The sequence below is a fragment of the Rhinoderma darwinii genome, chromosome 3 (genome assembly GCF_050947455.1).
Source record: "Rhinoderma darwinii isolate aRhiDar2 chromosome 3, aRhiDar2.hap1, whole genome shotgun sequence".
In the NCBI taxonomy this organism is placed as follows: Eukaryota; Metazoa; Chordata; class Amphibia; order Anura; family Rhinodermatidae; genus Rhinoderma; species Rhinoderma darwinii.
The window spans coordinates 95,272,088-95,286,856 of NC_134689.1; the positions used below are offsets into that span (position 1 = coordinate 95,272,088).

Consider the following 14,769-nt stretch of genomic DNA (forward strand, 5'->3'; position numbering starts at 1 on the left):
TTTTTTATCAGCCTGAGTTTTTTGTACGCTCTGGGACACCTCTAGGTTTTTCTGAACCTGGGCCCAGACTGTGCACAGTTCCCGATGAACGACCTCTACCTCAGGATTGTTGGAACTACCAGGTGAAACGGAGGAGAACCGTGGATTAAACCCAAAATTACAAAAAAAAGGAGAGACCCCAGACGAGTTACTGACCCGGTTATTAAGGGAAAATTCGGCGAGGGGAATGAAAGAGACCCAATCAAATTGACAGTCAGAGACAAAACACCTTAAGTATTGTTCTAGAGACTGATTAGTCCTCTCCGTTTGGCCATTGGTTTCAGGATGGAAGGCAGAGGAGAAGGACAGATCAATCCCCAACTTCATACAGAAGGCTCTCCAAAACAATGAAACAAATTGTACCCCTCTGTCCGAAACAATATTGACAGGGACCCCATGGAGACGCAGGATGTGTTTGACAAACAAGGTAGCCAACGTTTTGGCGTTGGGTAGTTTCTTGAGGGGCACAAAGTGGCACATCTTACTGAAGCGGTCCACCACCACCCACACCACCGACTTGCCTTGGGATGGAGGCAAATCGGTGATAAAATCCATGGAGATATGTGTCCAAGGTCTCTGGGGAATGGGCAACGAACGCAGTAAGCCCGCTGGTCGGGACCTGGGAGTCTTGGACCTAGCACAAACCTCACAAGCGGCGACGTAGGCCTTAACGTCTTTAGGCAACCCAGGCCACCAATAATTTCTGGTAATGAGGTGTTTGGTACCCAGGATGCCTGGATGGCCAGATAGTGCGGAGTCATGATTTTCCCTAAGTACCCTTAGCCGGAATTGCAGGGGAACAAACAGCTTGTTCTCAGGAAGGTTCCCGGGAGCTGCACCTTGATCAGCAGCAATTTCAGAGACTAAATCAGAATCGATCGAGGAAATGATTATACCTGGAGGCAAAATACAAGCAGGATCTTCCTCCGAAGGAGGGCTGGCCATGAAGCTACGCGACAGTGCATCAGCCTTAATATTTTTAGACCCAGCCCTATAGGTAACCAAAAAATTGAATCTGGTAAAAAATAACGCCCATCGAGCTAGTCTCGGGTTTAGCCTCCGGGCAGATTCTAGGAACACCAGATTCTTGTGGTCGGTAAGGACCGTTACCTGGTGCCTAGCCCCCTCCAGGAAGTGGCGCCACTCTTCAAATGCCCATTTAATGGCTAAGAGTTCGCGGTTGCCAATATCATAGTTACTTTCAGTTGGCGAAAACTTCCTGGAGAAGTAGGCACAGGGGCGGAGATGGGTGAGGGACCTGGTACCCTGGGACAACACAGCCCCCACTCCCACCTCAGATGCGTCAACTTCCACGATAAATGGCTCCATTTGGTTGGGCTGAACCAGCACCGGGGCCGAGACAAAGCACTTCTTAAGGACCTCAAAAGCCTGGACAGCCTCAGGAGGCCAGTGGAGGAGATCAGCACCTTTGCGAGTGAGGTCCGTAAGGGGCTTAGCGATGACCGAGAAGTTAGCAATAAATCTCCTGTAATAATTAGCAAACCCCAAAAAACACTGTAACGCCTTCAGGGAGGCAGGTTGGACCCATTCCGCCACAGCCTGAACCTTGGCGGGGTCCATGCGGAATTCATGAGGAGTGAGGATTTGACCCAAAAATGGAATCTCCTGTACCCCAAACACACATTTTTCGGTTTTGGCAAACAGTTTATTTTCCCGAAGGACCTGGAGCACCTTCCTGACATGCTCCACGTGGGAGGACCAGTCCTTGGAAAACACCAGTATGTCATCAAGGTACACTACCAGAAAAATCCCCAGGTAATTTCTCAAAATCTCATTTATGAAATTCTGGAAGACCGCAGGGGCATTACACAACCCAAAGGGCATGACGAGGTATTCGAAATGGCCTTCGGGCGTGTTAAACGCAGTCTTCCACTCATCCCCCTCTTTGATGCGAATAAGGTTACACGCCCCCCGTAGATCCAATTTAGAAAACCATTGGGCCCCCTGAACCTGATTAAAGAGATCAGGAATCAAAGGAAGGGGATACTGGTTCCTTACCGTGACCTTATTCAGGCTACGGTAGTCAATGCATGGCCTAAGACCACCATCCTTCTTCCCCACGAAGAAGAAGCCAGCACCTACCGGAGAAGAAGAGGGACGAATGTAACCCTTGGCCAGGGATTCCTGGATATACACTCTCATAGCTTCACGTTCGGGACAAGAAAGATTAAATATCCTACCCTTAGGAAGCTTAGCTCCTGGTACCAATTCGATAGCGCAATCGTATTCTCTATGAGGAGGTAACACTTCGGAGGCCTCCCTAGAGAAAACATCAGCGAAGTCCTGAACAAACTCGGGTAGCGTATTCGCCTCCTTAGGGGGAGAAATAGAATTAACAGAAAAACATGACGTACAACATTCATTACCCCATTTGGTTAGCTCCCCAGTATTCCAGTCAAACGTAGGATTATGCAACTGCAACCAGGGAAGACCTAGCACCAAATCGTACGATAATCCCTGCATCAACAGTACAGAGCATTGCTCCAAATGCATGGAGCCAACAAGGAGTTCAAAAACAGGGGTATGCTGTGTAAAATAACCATTAGCAAGAGGAGTGGCGTCGATACCCACTACCGGGACAGGTTTAGGCAAATCAATAAGAGGCATAGCAAGGGACATAGCAAATTCCACAGACATGATATTAGTAGAGGACCCTGAATCCACGAAAGCACTGCCGGTAGCAGACCTACCACCAAAAGAGACCTGAAAGGGAAGCAAGATCTTAGTACGTTTCATATTTACGGGAAATACCTGTGCGCCCAAGTGACCTCCCCGATGATGACTTAGACGCGGAAGTTCTCTGGCTGCAACCTTACGCTTAGGACAGTTGTTCACTTGATGCTTGTCGTCCCCACAGTAGAAGCAGAGACCATTCTTCCTGCGGAATTCTCTACGTTGTTGGGGGGACACGGAGGCCCCGAGTTGCATAGGTATCTCTGAATCTTTCGGGGAGGAACGAAGCAACGGAGCTTCGGGAGGCATCATGGGGGAGTCGGAGGAGAAAACACATAAACGTTCACGTTGTTGTTCCCTGAGACGTCGGTCAAGTCGTATCGCTAAAGCCATAACCTGGTCTAGGGAGTCAGAAGAGGGATAGCTAACTAGCAGGTCTTTCAGGGCATTCGACAGACCCAACCTAAACTGGCACCTTAAGGCAGGGTCATTCCACCGAGAAGCTACGCACCACTTCCGAAAGTCAGAGCAATACTCCTCAACAGGTCTCTTACCCTGACTTAAGGTCACCAGCTGACTCTCGGCAAAGGCAGTCCTGTCAGTCTCGTCATAAATAAGTCCGAGAGCAGAAAAGAAACAATCAACGGAGGAAAGTTCAGGGGCGTCAGGAGCCAAGGAGAAGGCCCACTCTTGGGGCCCTTCCTGGAGCCGGGACATAATTATACCCACCCGCTGGCTCTCAGAACCTGAGGAATGAGGCTTTAAACGAAAGTAAAGCCTACAACTCTCCCGAAAGGAGAGAAAAGTCCTCCGGTCCCCTGAGAACCGGTCGGGCAACTTGAGGTGGGGTTCAAGAGGTGCGGTGCGGGGAACTACCAGGGTAGCATCAGGCTGGTTGACCCTCTGAGCCAGGGCCTGGACCTGTAGGGAGAGACCCTGCATTTGCTGAGCCAGGGTCTCACGGGGATCCATAGTGGTGTCAGGGACCAGGGGTAGACTAGGTATGGGCTTGTTATTATGTAACGGCAGGGGGTAGGGAGACGGACAAGTGAGCCCTAATCTACCCGCCACTCTGTCCCTGCCTACTTGCAACGACCCGCCCTAGGCGACGGGGTACAACTGGGCGGCGGTCCCTGCGCTCAGTAAGTGCACGACAAACACGACAAACATACAAGGAACACAAGCAAGGAAAAGGGCCCGTTGCCCACGGCAACACCGTGAGCAACCAGAGTGGTGAACGAGCCGAGTCAAGCCAGGAGTGTGCGAGGTACAAAACGAAAAGCAGAAGAGTAGTCGGTAAGCCAGGGTCGGTATGGAGCAGGATCAAAAATAGCAGGAGCTGTAGCTGGTCCAGGAACCACAAGGAAGGAAACAAAAGCAATAACAAGCACCGAGGGACAGGAAGTGCAGGCTTAAATAGACCGAGGGCGGGAGCTAGCTGAGTCTGGCCAGGTTACGATAGGCTCTCCCACTCCTAAGCCTGCCAGCCTGAATGGTGGAAGCAGGAGTCAGTCTCAGGGATGTATTCTCAGGTGCTGACTGATTAGTTCTGGGAGTTAACCCCGCAGTGCCTGGCAGATCCTTTACAGGTACACAGAAGCAAGGGAAAAGGGGCAGTTGCCCACGGCAACACCGTGAGCAACAAGAGTGGTGAACGAGCCGAGTCAAACCAGGAGTGTACGAGGTACCAAACGCAGAGCAGGAGAGTAGTGAACAAGACGAGTCAAACCAGGAGTGTACGAGGTACCAAACGCAGAGCAGGAGAGTAGTCAGTAAGCCAGGGTCAATATGAAGCAGGGTCAAATGGTTCAAGAAGCTGCAGCAGGGCCAGGAAACAAAACGAGAAGAATCACAAGCAAGGAGGAACAGGAAAGGCAGGTATAAATAGACAGAGGGTGGGAGCTAGCTCCGTCTGGCCAGGCTGTGATAGGCTCTCCCACTCCTAAGCCTGCCATCCTGAGTGGTAGAGGATGGAGTCAGTCTCACAGACATAGAAGCAGGTGCAGACTGATTACCTATGGGCGTGGATACAGAATCTGTGCCTGGCAGATCCTTAACAGGAGAATTCAAAGGCAGGTATCAGCCGTACAATGTGCCCTGCGTTGAGATGAGAAATATGTATTTACTTCTTATTAAAACATAATGTAGTTCTGTTCTTGAATAATTAAGAAATTCTTGTAATATATAACACAATCTATTTTCACTGCACAGAAAAAAGACCCACCTTGTTTATTAGATAACACATCTTACAGCGAAAACCACATGTGATAAGATTTCTATTTTGGAATATACTGAATTACCAGAATAAAATGAGCTATTGTGGATTCTGAAGAAGGATTTGCCTGATCCCTGTTCATAAAAGATGTCTCAGCTGATGTTGGCCATTATCCAATTGATGTACTTGGACACATCAGTATATACACCGGGCTTATTTTCCTCCGCACAGCCAGATCCCCAGCTTACAATGCCAAATACATTAACTCTATCATCTACTTCACATACCAGAGGTCCTCCTGAGTCTCCCTATAGGGAAAAATGGAAATAAAGTAATTTGTTTATTGTGTTACACTTTTATAGAAGGATATGGAGGACATTTAAGACAACATAGATAAGAGGAACTGAACTGTCCCTTCAAGATTCATGATTTTTTTTAACATAAATGTAAAAAATTTCATATTTGTGCAGAGCTGGTCTCTTTTATTAATATAGCGTTGTTTTTAGCCTACTCCAACTTCATTAACAGTGTGCACCATGATGATGAATTTGTCGCCCACTGTAGAAGGTATACCGGTATTAAATCTCTCCCATTCTGACATTCGTGTTTACAGGGAATGTCTCATGAATTTCATTTATTGGATTTAAATCTGTAGAATGGAACTAATGTAAGTCCTTTTTTTTGTTTAGTATTGTAGACATTACAGCGGGGTGCATACTAAACAACTTTTGACAAGGGACATCAGGGAGACTATGAAAAGTAATGTATGCAGCGTTGCATGAAGCTGCAAGGATTTTTACCATTTTCTCCACCCATTTAAATAGGGCATGACCCAAACCTACGGCATTTGAATCCCAAATAATGCATATAACCCTTATCACATCCCATAATAAATACCATACCCCTAAACAATTACAAACTCACAGACCTCTTAAACCATACCTTTCTACTTTAAGGCTGGATTCAAACGACCTATTTTCAGACGTAAACGAGGCATTTTATGCCTCGATTTACGTCTGAAAATACGGCTCCAATACGTCGGCAAACATCTGCCCATTCATTTGAATGGGTTTGTCGACGTACTGTGCCGATGACCTGTCATTTACGCGTCGCTGTCAAACGACGACACGTAAAAAGGATGGCTCGTCAAAAGAAGTGCAGGACACTTCTTGAGACGTTATTTGAGAAGTTTTTCATTGATTCCAATGAAGAACAGCTCCAAATTACGGCCGTAATTGACGCCTCGCAAAACGCGAGTACATGCAATTACGTCTGAAATTACGGAGCTGTTTTCTCCTGAAAACAGCTCTGTAATTTCAGCCGTAATTGTCCTTATCATGTGCACATACCCTAAGAAGAGAAGTAATGATCCAGCGCTTTAGAAGAATTTTAAAAGGAAACAATGCTCCAAGATTATTTCCGATGATATAAAAATAATTAAAAGTGCATGGGGGTTGTGACAGCAGCCTACGCGTTTCAGACAACACTCTTGTCCATATTCATGGCTCATGTCTATCTGTGATGTGATCAGTCAAGTTTTTATATCCGGTAAGACGGAAAAGGAATTAATCATTTTACACCTGGATTAAGGCGGATTACACTAGGGATCGGCACGTCATCTGCATAAGGTAAGCTAATGAATATATATATACCATATAAACGCTCTTCATAAAGATAGTAGCTTGTCTGTATTCCTAAAATTTAAAATTTACAAAGAATATGCATTTGATCTTAATGTTTTATCTATATATAGCCTAAATTTAACTATTTTAGATTAAATTTATTTAATTTGACAGTCGCATCACAGAAGGCATATAAAAGACAATACAAAGTATGAAGTGCATAGTGACTTTAAAACAACTATTTAAAATTAAAAAAACTATTCTGAAATGATCTAATTATAACAACACTTCCAGATATATAATACAACATGTGTCAATATTATACCCTGTCGAAATTTCATTTGGAAGTCAATTAGAATAAAGTATACATTCACAAAATAGAGGTTTTGATTAATGTAATAGCTCTCTCTATTTGTATAGTTGCATTTTTATATTCTAATAATTAATTGTAACTTTGTTAGAATTTTCTTATAAAGTATGTATAATCAGGGCCAGAACTGCCAGACCGGCCACTGAGCAGTGGGCCGCCTGCTGGCCGTCCAAACGATCATTTTCAGCTCAGGCGGCATGGTACAGCATTTGTAAGGGGGCGGCCGACACAGCAGCTAAGAACTGCCATCCCACTGTAATAGCAGCTGTGGTCTGTGCTGCTATTACTAATCTCCCTGTGTAAAATCTCCCCCTCCGGCCCCCCTTCCCTGCTCTTCACAAAACCTCTCCTCCTCCTGCTGCTGCTGGCGTTACCAGTCGGGACGTGAGGGAGGGGAGGGGAGACTGTCGGCGGGCTCTGTATTGGGCTGTGAGCTAAAGTGCTGGAGAGAAGACCATCACACCATCAACTGCTGAACGCCCTTCACAATTATCCTACATAAAAGTAAGTGCATGTGTGTTTACAATGTGTACTTTAAATGTGTATAATGTGTGCATGAAATGTGCATATTTGTGTCTGTGATGTGTACATGGGTGTGTATATATATATATATATATATATATATAGTGTGTGTGTGTGTGTATAAATAGTGTATGTGATGTGTACATGTCTGTATATATAGTGCATGTGATGTGTGTGCGTGTGTGTGTGTATATAGTGTATGTGAAGTGTACATGTGTGTATATATTGTGTGTGTATATAGTGTGTTTGATGTGTATGTGTGTGTGTGTGTGTGTGTGCGTGCGTGCGTGCGTGCGTGTGTGTGTGTGTGTGTGTGGATATATAAGTGGTGAGCGCTATAGCTGTATTTATTTCACTCATAGTTTAAATACTTCAGATTTTACCAATGGATTCCGTTGTGGTAAGGGCTCGTCCACACGCTTCTGAATTGCTGCGTTTTTTCCGGCAGTAGTAGCATAGTGGATGAGATTTAACAAATCTCACCCACACGCTGCGCAAAATTTCCGAGCCTAAATTAACCTGCGGTGAATAATTTACAGACCGCAGAATGTCAATTCCCGCTACGGAAATTATTCGGAGTTGTGGATGGAAAATACGCAGAATACAGTAGCAGCAAAGTGGGTGATACTTATCAAATCCTATCCACACGCTGCGTAAAATTTCTGACAAGAAGTTTACCTGCGGTGCGTATTTTTTGTACTGCCGCATGTCAATGACTTTTGGTAAAACTGCACGTGCTGCGTGTTGTACTGGACGATGGTTGTTGGTAAAGATCTGATTGTTTGCATTAAAGGCTGTGTAGCCCTTTGTAGTGGATCCTTTTATATATATAAACATATATATATATATATATATATAGATATATATATATATGTATATATATACATATATGTATATATATATATATATATATATATATATATATATATGTATATAGATACATATATGTATATATATATATATATATATATATATATATATATATATATATATATATAAATGTCAGCCAGTGTGTTTTGTGCAACTTTATAATTCGTTTTCATTAAAAAAATCTTTTTACTTTTTGAGATACAGCTGCTCTGTATCCTGTATTCAGAGCAGCTATATCTTACGCTGAATCCTGAACACGTCAGGTGCGTGGGACTGACGGGTTCAGTGTCAGCGTGTCTTGTGTGTCTCTGACACGCAGGTTCTGTCAGGGATCATTACTATGTATATTGTCTGAAAAATATTATCTTCACATATATGTATATACATTTCAGTTCTTTGTGTAATATACTGATATATATAACAAGTTCTTTGTTCATGTCGGACACACCTATGGAAGACATCGCCCCCTGGAATGCAAAGAGGAGTGTGCAGAAGAATGTATTGGAAAACTTATAGGGAGGGGCATGTGTCTTCTCTGTGTGTGTTTCTTTGTTCTGAATAAAGTTCAGTTCCTCCTGGCTGACATTGAAGCTGTACCTCAGACATTTGTGTGGTGTACTTCTCTCCAGGCATGCCTTCAGCTTTCAATTTACAGAGGTGGTTATTCGGTGTGAAATACGGACCTGACATTTGGTGCCGAAACCCGGATCTCACTCGAGGAAAAATCAAAATCCGGACAGTCGACAATCACAGGGTGAAACAGAGGACTCAAAGTTGCCCACTGAAGGAATTTGGTCACCTCCGCAATAACACGGTAAGCGAATTGATTTTATAAATCTTCGTCTTATCTGTGTTAGTGGGCAGTCTTGTGGCGATCTGTAGAACCCTTTTGTTGATTTCCTGGATTATCTCAGGCGACAGAGGTGATATTTTCCGCTGTGAGGTTGAAAACCTGTGAGACCTTAGTCGCGCCCGACTAACCATCCTCTGGGTAATTAGAGTCTAAATAAAAGATTATATAACCGACCAGAGAGCTGCAGACTGTGGAATATTTTAATATTTCCAGCGAGGCCAGAGAGTCTAATTAAATATTTTTATATCCTAGCGAGATGTAATAAATTACATTGCAGACTAGAGATGATACTATTTCGGCGAGACTTAGCGTTGGAGACTGTGAAATTATATTATTTCCTGCCAGACCAAGAGTTGCAGATCGAAAATTGTTATATAAATTACGTGTATAATATGGACTGTTAGAATGGATGGTTTACGGTCCATATTCAAATCAATGGAAATGAATGGAAGTTAGGAATAAGAAAGGTATTGTATGTATTAGAAAACACAGGACCAGCCGACGCCCGGTAATGGTTTCCGTACCTCATGTTGAGTGTGTCCTCATTGTTGGTGGGAAACCACCCCCCCTTCACAGCTGCGCACTGTGTTTCCAATGGGAGAGGCTGCCCCCCCTGCCCCTGATGTGGCCATGCCCGGCCCAACCAAATCAGTATGAAATAATCACCTTGTTAATTTTGTCATTTGTAGTGTTTTTTCTATTTACAGAAGTTCCAGTCTTGTTCACTGATGAAGCAACACGTCATAATATAGAGATGGTGGCCGACAGATTGTACGGTTACAAATTATATGTTTGATGTTTTGAACGTAGATAATTCCTATACAATGGTGTGATGAATGATTGCAGATACGTATGTAGTTTTGCCGGCATTGAAAGTGTTAAGATTGTGAGACTAGAAGTTGTGAGAAATGAGTGTGTGACCCCCCTCCCTCTCCCCTGTAGTGTGCTATGTTTGGTAGGAGGAGGGGGGCTGACTGGGTGCAGTCTGCAGGGCTGATGAGACAAAGGGATTTCAATATGCACTGCTGAGATATATATCAGTAATGTCTACAAACCTAAATAAATTTCTTCTCTTTTGCGCATGCGCTGTTGTTTATAAAAGTTACGATATTTATGTGTTCTGATGTGATCAGATTTCATGTGTTTTGATGTTAATTCAGATGTATTAAACTACAGATACTGTGAGACACGGGGTTTTGAAAATGTATGTGCCCCCACCGTTCCCTATTTATATATACAGTTTTTTGGTTTGCAGTAATTAATGTTATCAGAGATAATATTTTTTTGTTTTATTGAATAACTAACTACAATTGTTTTGTTTTTGATTTCACACATAAATTATGTCATTGTAAAGATCAAATGTATTTTCGTCAGGAAAAAGTCATTTTTGTTTCAGGCTGTTGCACATTACAGGGGGTTAAACTAGTGCCGCACAGATAGAGTGCCAGACTTTGTTATGTTGAGATGTAGTTTTGAACTCTGCTACATTACTTTCGCAGAGTCCACAAAGGGGGGAAGGGTGAAGGAACTGATCAGGTACAATTTTGGTTTGATCAGGTACAATTTTGGTTTGTTTTGAGTTAATTAATTTGGTTTCAGAAGATCTAAAAATGTGTAAGAGACCCCAATGAGTAATCCAGATTAGATGTGTATGAGAGTAACCTACATTTTGAGGTTTTTCTGTGTAGATGGTTGTGTAAGAGACCATCCCCCTCCAGCAAATTTACACAGGAGGCAGAGGTGACGTCACTCACACGAGTCTTTATGGATTTAGATGAGGGAGAAGGCAAAACAAAAATTGTCTGGACATTGTTAATTTGATGTAAAGTTTTTAGGAATGTTTTCTTTTTATTTGTTTTTGTATTAATCAAGTATTTGCAGAACCTGATAAAAGTGAGATTCTCAAAGTGCTCGTGATTATCAGATGAGTGTGGAGAAGTGTATAACATTTGGTTTTATTTTAGAGAATGAAGACGCCACCCCTTTGAGATGTTCTATCTATATGTGACATGGGTTTTTAATGTAAATTTGTAATAAAGAGATATTTTATTATACAATATGTACAAGACAGGATACGAGGCACCAGGTAAATTACCCAGAAACCACTCTCACCTTCTTGTTCATCTCAAGGAGCGGAGCTGGAGGTGCTCGCTGAGGCTTGTAACCTGGCAGAAGGTAAGACGGCCGACATTTACACTGACTCTAGGTACACTTTTGGCATCGCCCACAATTATGGGCCCATTGGTAGTAGGAACTTTATTGGATCATCGGGTAAGCCAATTGAGAGAGCGAGAGAAGACAGACCTGACAACAAGAGTATGTGCGGCCAGGTGTCAGTAAATTGGCTTGTCCCTGGATACAATAATGCCACCACTAGATTTGTAGCAGCCGGCATGATGTGCGCACGGCATGACATAGGTAAAACAGCAAAGGTACCTGTGAAAAGTGCAGCCCGGCCAGATTACCCGTCCCAGCGACTGCAGAACATACAACTACCCGAGGTAGAAGTGTATGACAAAGTGCTCATGTGTGTAGACCTGTTCTCGGGGGGCCTGAAGCCCGGCCTGTATTTTCCCCACTACAGACGTTGTGTGTAAGTGACAGGGGAACAATGTTATCCCAAGTATTGAACTGGTGTTTGTACAATGATAAGATGTCAGCAGTTCTCTAGACATTGTCCCAAGGTTAGTTTGTTTAATAACTGTATTTAACAAGGGTTGTGGGAATATTAAATATTGAGGTTAAGTTTTATGTAAAGTTCTGGACCAGCCTTAGCATTGGACTATTAGAGTCATGCGTCAGATAAAAGGTAAAGAAGCGGAATATTCCCATTAGAAAACATTTTTATTTGTTTATTTTTGTTGTGAAAGGGAAATTTTAGAGCAGAGAATTCTGTGCAGTGTATATGTGTAAGTATAGATATGTATATAAAGAAGAAGAATCAGTTTGTAAGTTTTAGTTACTGACCAGTGTGAACATTTAAAATAAATCTGTCATTGTTAATGTTCTCCTTCAAGTTAATTATCTGATTAAGATCAATTACTGATTAGGCTATGAAAAGCTTGTTCTTCACAGGAAGAGTCCAACTGGGAGCGGAAGGCGTGAGAACCAGATTCTAACAGAATGTGGACGGATAAGGGAAGATGAACCGGTACCACCCAAGGCACTCTTGATGGCTTTTGCATTGATGGTGTATGACCTCACATATGCCCCAAGACTGCAAGGATCGATTTGGTAAGATCTAATTGGTATGTCCCAGGTTTTACAGCTGTCGCTGCTAAATTCTGTTAGAGCTGTTTGATTTGCCTACAGAACAGTCCTGGCAGACCGGTGCCAACCTTATCATACCCGCCTCCCACGAAGAGAACCGACCTTGAGAGGCCTTCCCAGGTAGAACGAACCAGATTAGAGTAAGAAAAATAGGTTTAAGACGCTTGTCAGATAAACATGTGGAATCTGTGTATCTTTCTGTGAGGTGGAGATGTTCCAGGCAATCAGCTGAGATCAAGGTACAAATCCTGCTGAAAGGGTATCACCAAGTCCAAATGAAATGTACCCAATAAGTTACACATCTTCTAGGTGCCCTGTCCATTGTAACAGAGAAGTTTTTCCATATATATATATATATATATAAAGGTGTTTGATGTTGTTTAAGGGCCTGACATTATTGTATGTACTTAGAACAACGTTTATAATGTATGAGGATGATGTTATCACCAGATTAGTATTTATTTTAACAATTGACAAGAGTTGGGGGTCCCCAGAAAGTGCCAGTAAATATGAACTAAAAGACTTTTAACACGATGAACTCCATCACTGAGATGCGGCAGGCGCAGCCTGAGCCAGTACAACGCGTTTATCATGAACTGACGGCAGTGTCACAATTCTAAGCGGCCGCCCAGACAAGTAACTTGCCAGAGGAAGAGTACAGATGCGGAGGGTTTGATAGTCACAATACAACTCCACTAATCCGCCTACGTGGGATCTCACCCCAGGCTCACAACATGCGGTGCTATGTACAGCCTGATCACGTAAACTAAAGGAGACGGTGTCGGACAGATGAGAAGGACCAAACCAAGTCCTGATGACATCAGCAAAGTAAAGACCAAAGACCTGAGTGAATCCGTCAGCAGGATCAAGTGTTTTGATAATTAAGTGACCAGGAGGGGGTAATAATAACTCCCCCACTGGACACCAACGTAGTCTGACTCCACAATTGTGTGGGTTACCCTGAGGGTGACAGTCAGTGAAGAGCAGAAGACAGGAGAAGGAGAAGAAGAAGACGATGGTGTACAGGACTGGCAATGAACTGATGGGACCCGAGACCTGAGGGTGATAGCATGAGATTGGTGATAGCATTATGTTATTAGCTGAAGCCCTATTGTTTATAATGTCTGAGGTTTATAATTATAATGTGTGTAAATATGCCACGGTGCTGCAAATTACAATCTGAGGAGTTTTATGTGAAGGTGTGAGGTGAAGGTCACTGTGCTGCCCATGACCTGTCATATCTGCAGGGGTAAAGTCCCATTAGGACAGTAAGTGACAGTGCGACAATTATTACTGTTAATAAAAATGTAGACCGGATTAATATATATATATATATATATTACAACCAGCAGTGGTTTGTAGATTATATCAAGACAACCATCCTGTATCCAGAGGAGAATAGGGAAAGTTAGGACCACTCCGACACCTTGGAAGTCCAGGTACAAAGGGGGGTTACTCATCAGGAGTAGCTCGTCTCAAGCTGATGAAGAAATCCAAAACCCCTACCCGCCTGGTTCGAGTGGTCAGTGGTAGGTTGCTAGGCAAGACTCAGGGATAGAATAATATTTTTAGGGGGGACTGTCAGGGATCATTACTATGTATATTATCTAAAAAATATTATCCTCACATATATGTATATACATTTCAGTTCTTTGTGTAATATACTGATATATATAACAAGTTCTTTGTTCATGTCGGACACACCTATGGAAGACACCGCCCCCTGGAATGCAAAGAGGAGTGTGCAGAAGAATGTATTGGAAAACTTATAGGGAGGGGCATGTGTCTTCTCTGTGTGTGTTTCTTTGTTCTGAATAAAGTTCAGTTCCTCCTGGCTGACATTGAAGCTGTACCTCAGACATTTGTGTGGTGTACTTCTCTCCAGGCATGCCTTCAGCTTTCAATTTACAGAGGTGGTTATTCGGTGTGAAATACGGACCTGACAGTTCCACCTATAATAGATCACATCTAAGTTACTTAAATGTGATAGATTACAGTTGGATACAGTCGACTACTCTATTGATTCTGCCAAAAAAATGGAAACCTTGCGAAACGGAGACAAACGGAAACCATTAGCAATGGAAGCATTACCATTGAAAGCAATGGTAATGGTAACGGAAAGCTATGGTTTCTGTTTGGTTTCGGTTCGTGGGTTCCACTGATGGAAAGGTCTGACGGAATCCATGAACGGAGTCCCGACGCAGGTTTGAATGAAGCCTAGTTATTACTGTATGATCTATACAGATGATGGAGGGTACTATTTTTTGGGGTATAAGCAAATCCTAGTATATCATTACCATTGTTCAGGTCATAC

The 14,769-nt window shown here is 43.1% G+C and overlaps 1 protein-coding gene across 2 annotated transcripts in view; it reads right to left on the reverse strand.

The window, feature by feature from the left end:
- Positions 1-4,944: 4,944 nt before the first annotated feature.
- F12 (coagulation factor XII) overlaps positions 4,945-14,769 on the reverse strand; it is a 106,839-nt gene continuing 97,014 nt past the window's right edge. For both annotated transcript variants that reach the window (XM_075856480.1, XM_075856479.1), the window contains one exon: positions 4,945-5,256. In XM_075856480.1, the coding sequence (XP_075712595.1) occupies positions 5,101-5,256 (156 nt within the window). In that variant the 3' untranslated portion in view covers positions 4,945-5,100. The remainder of the gene's footprint in view (positions 5,257-14,769) is intronic.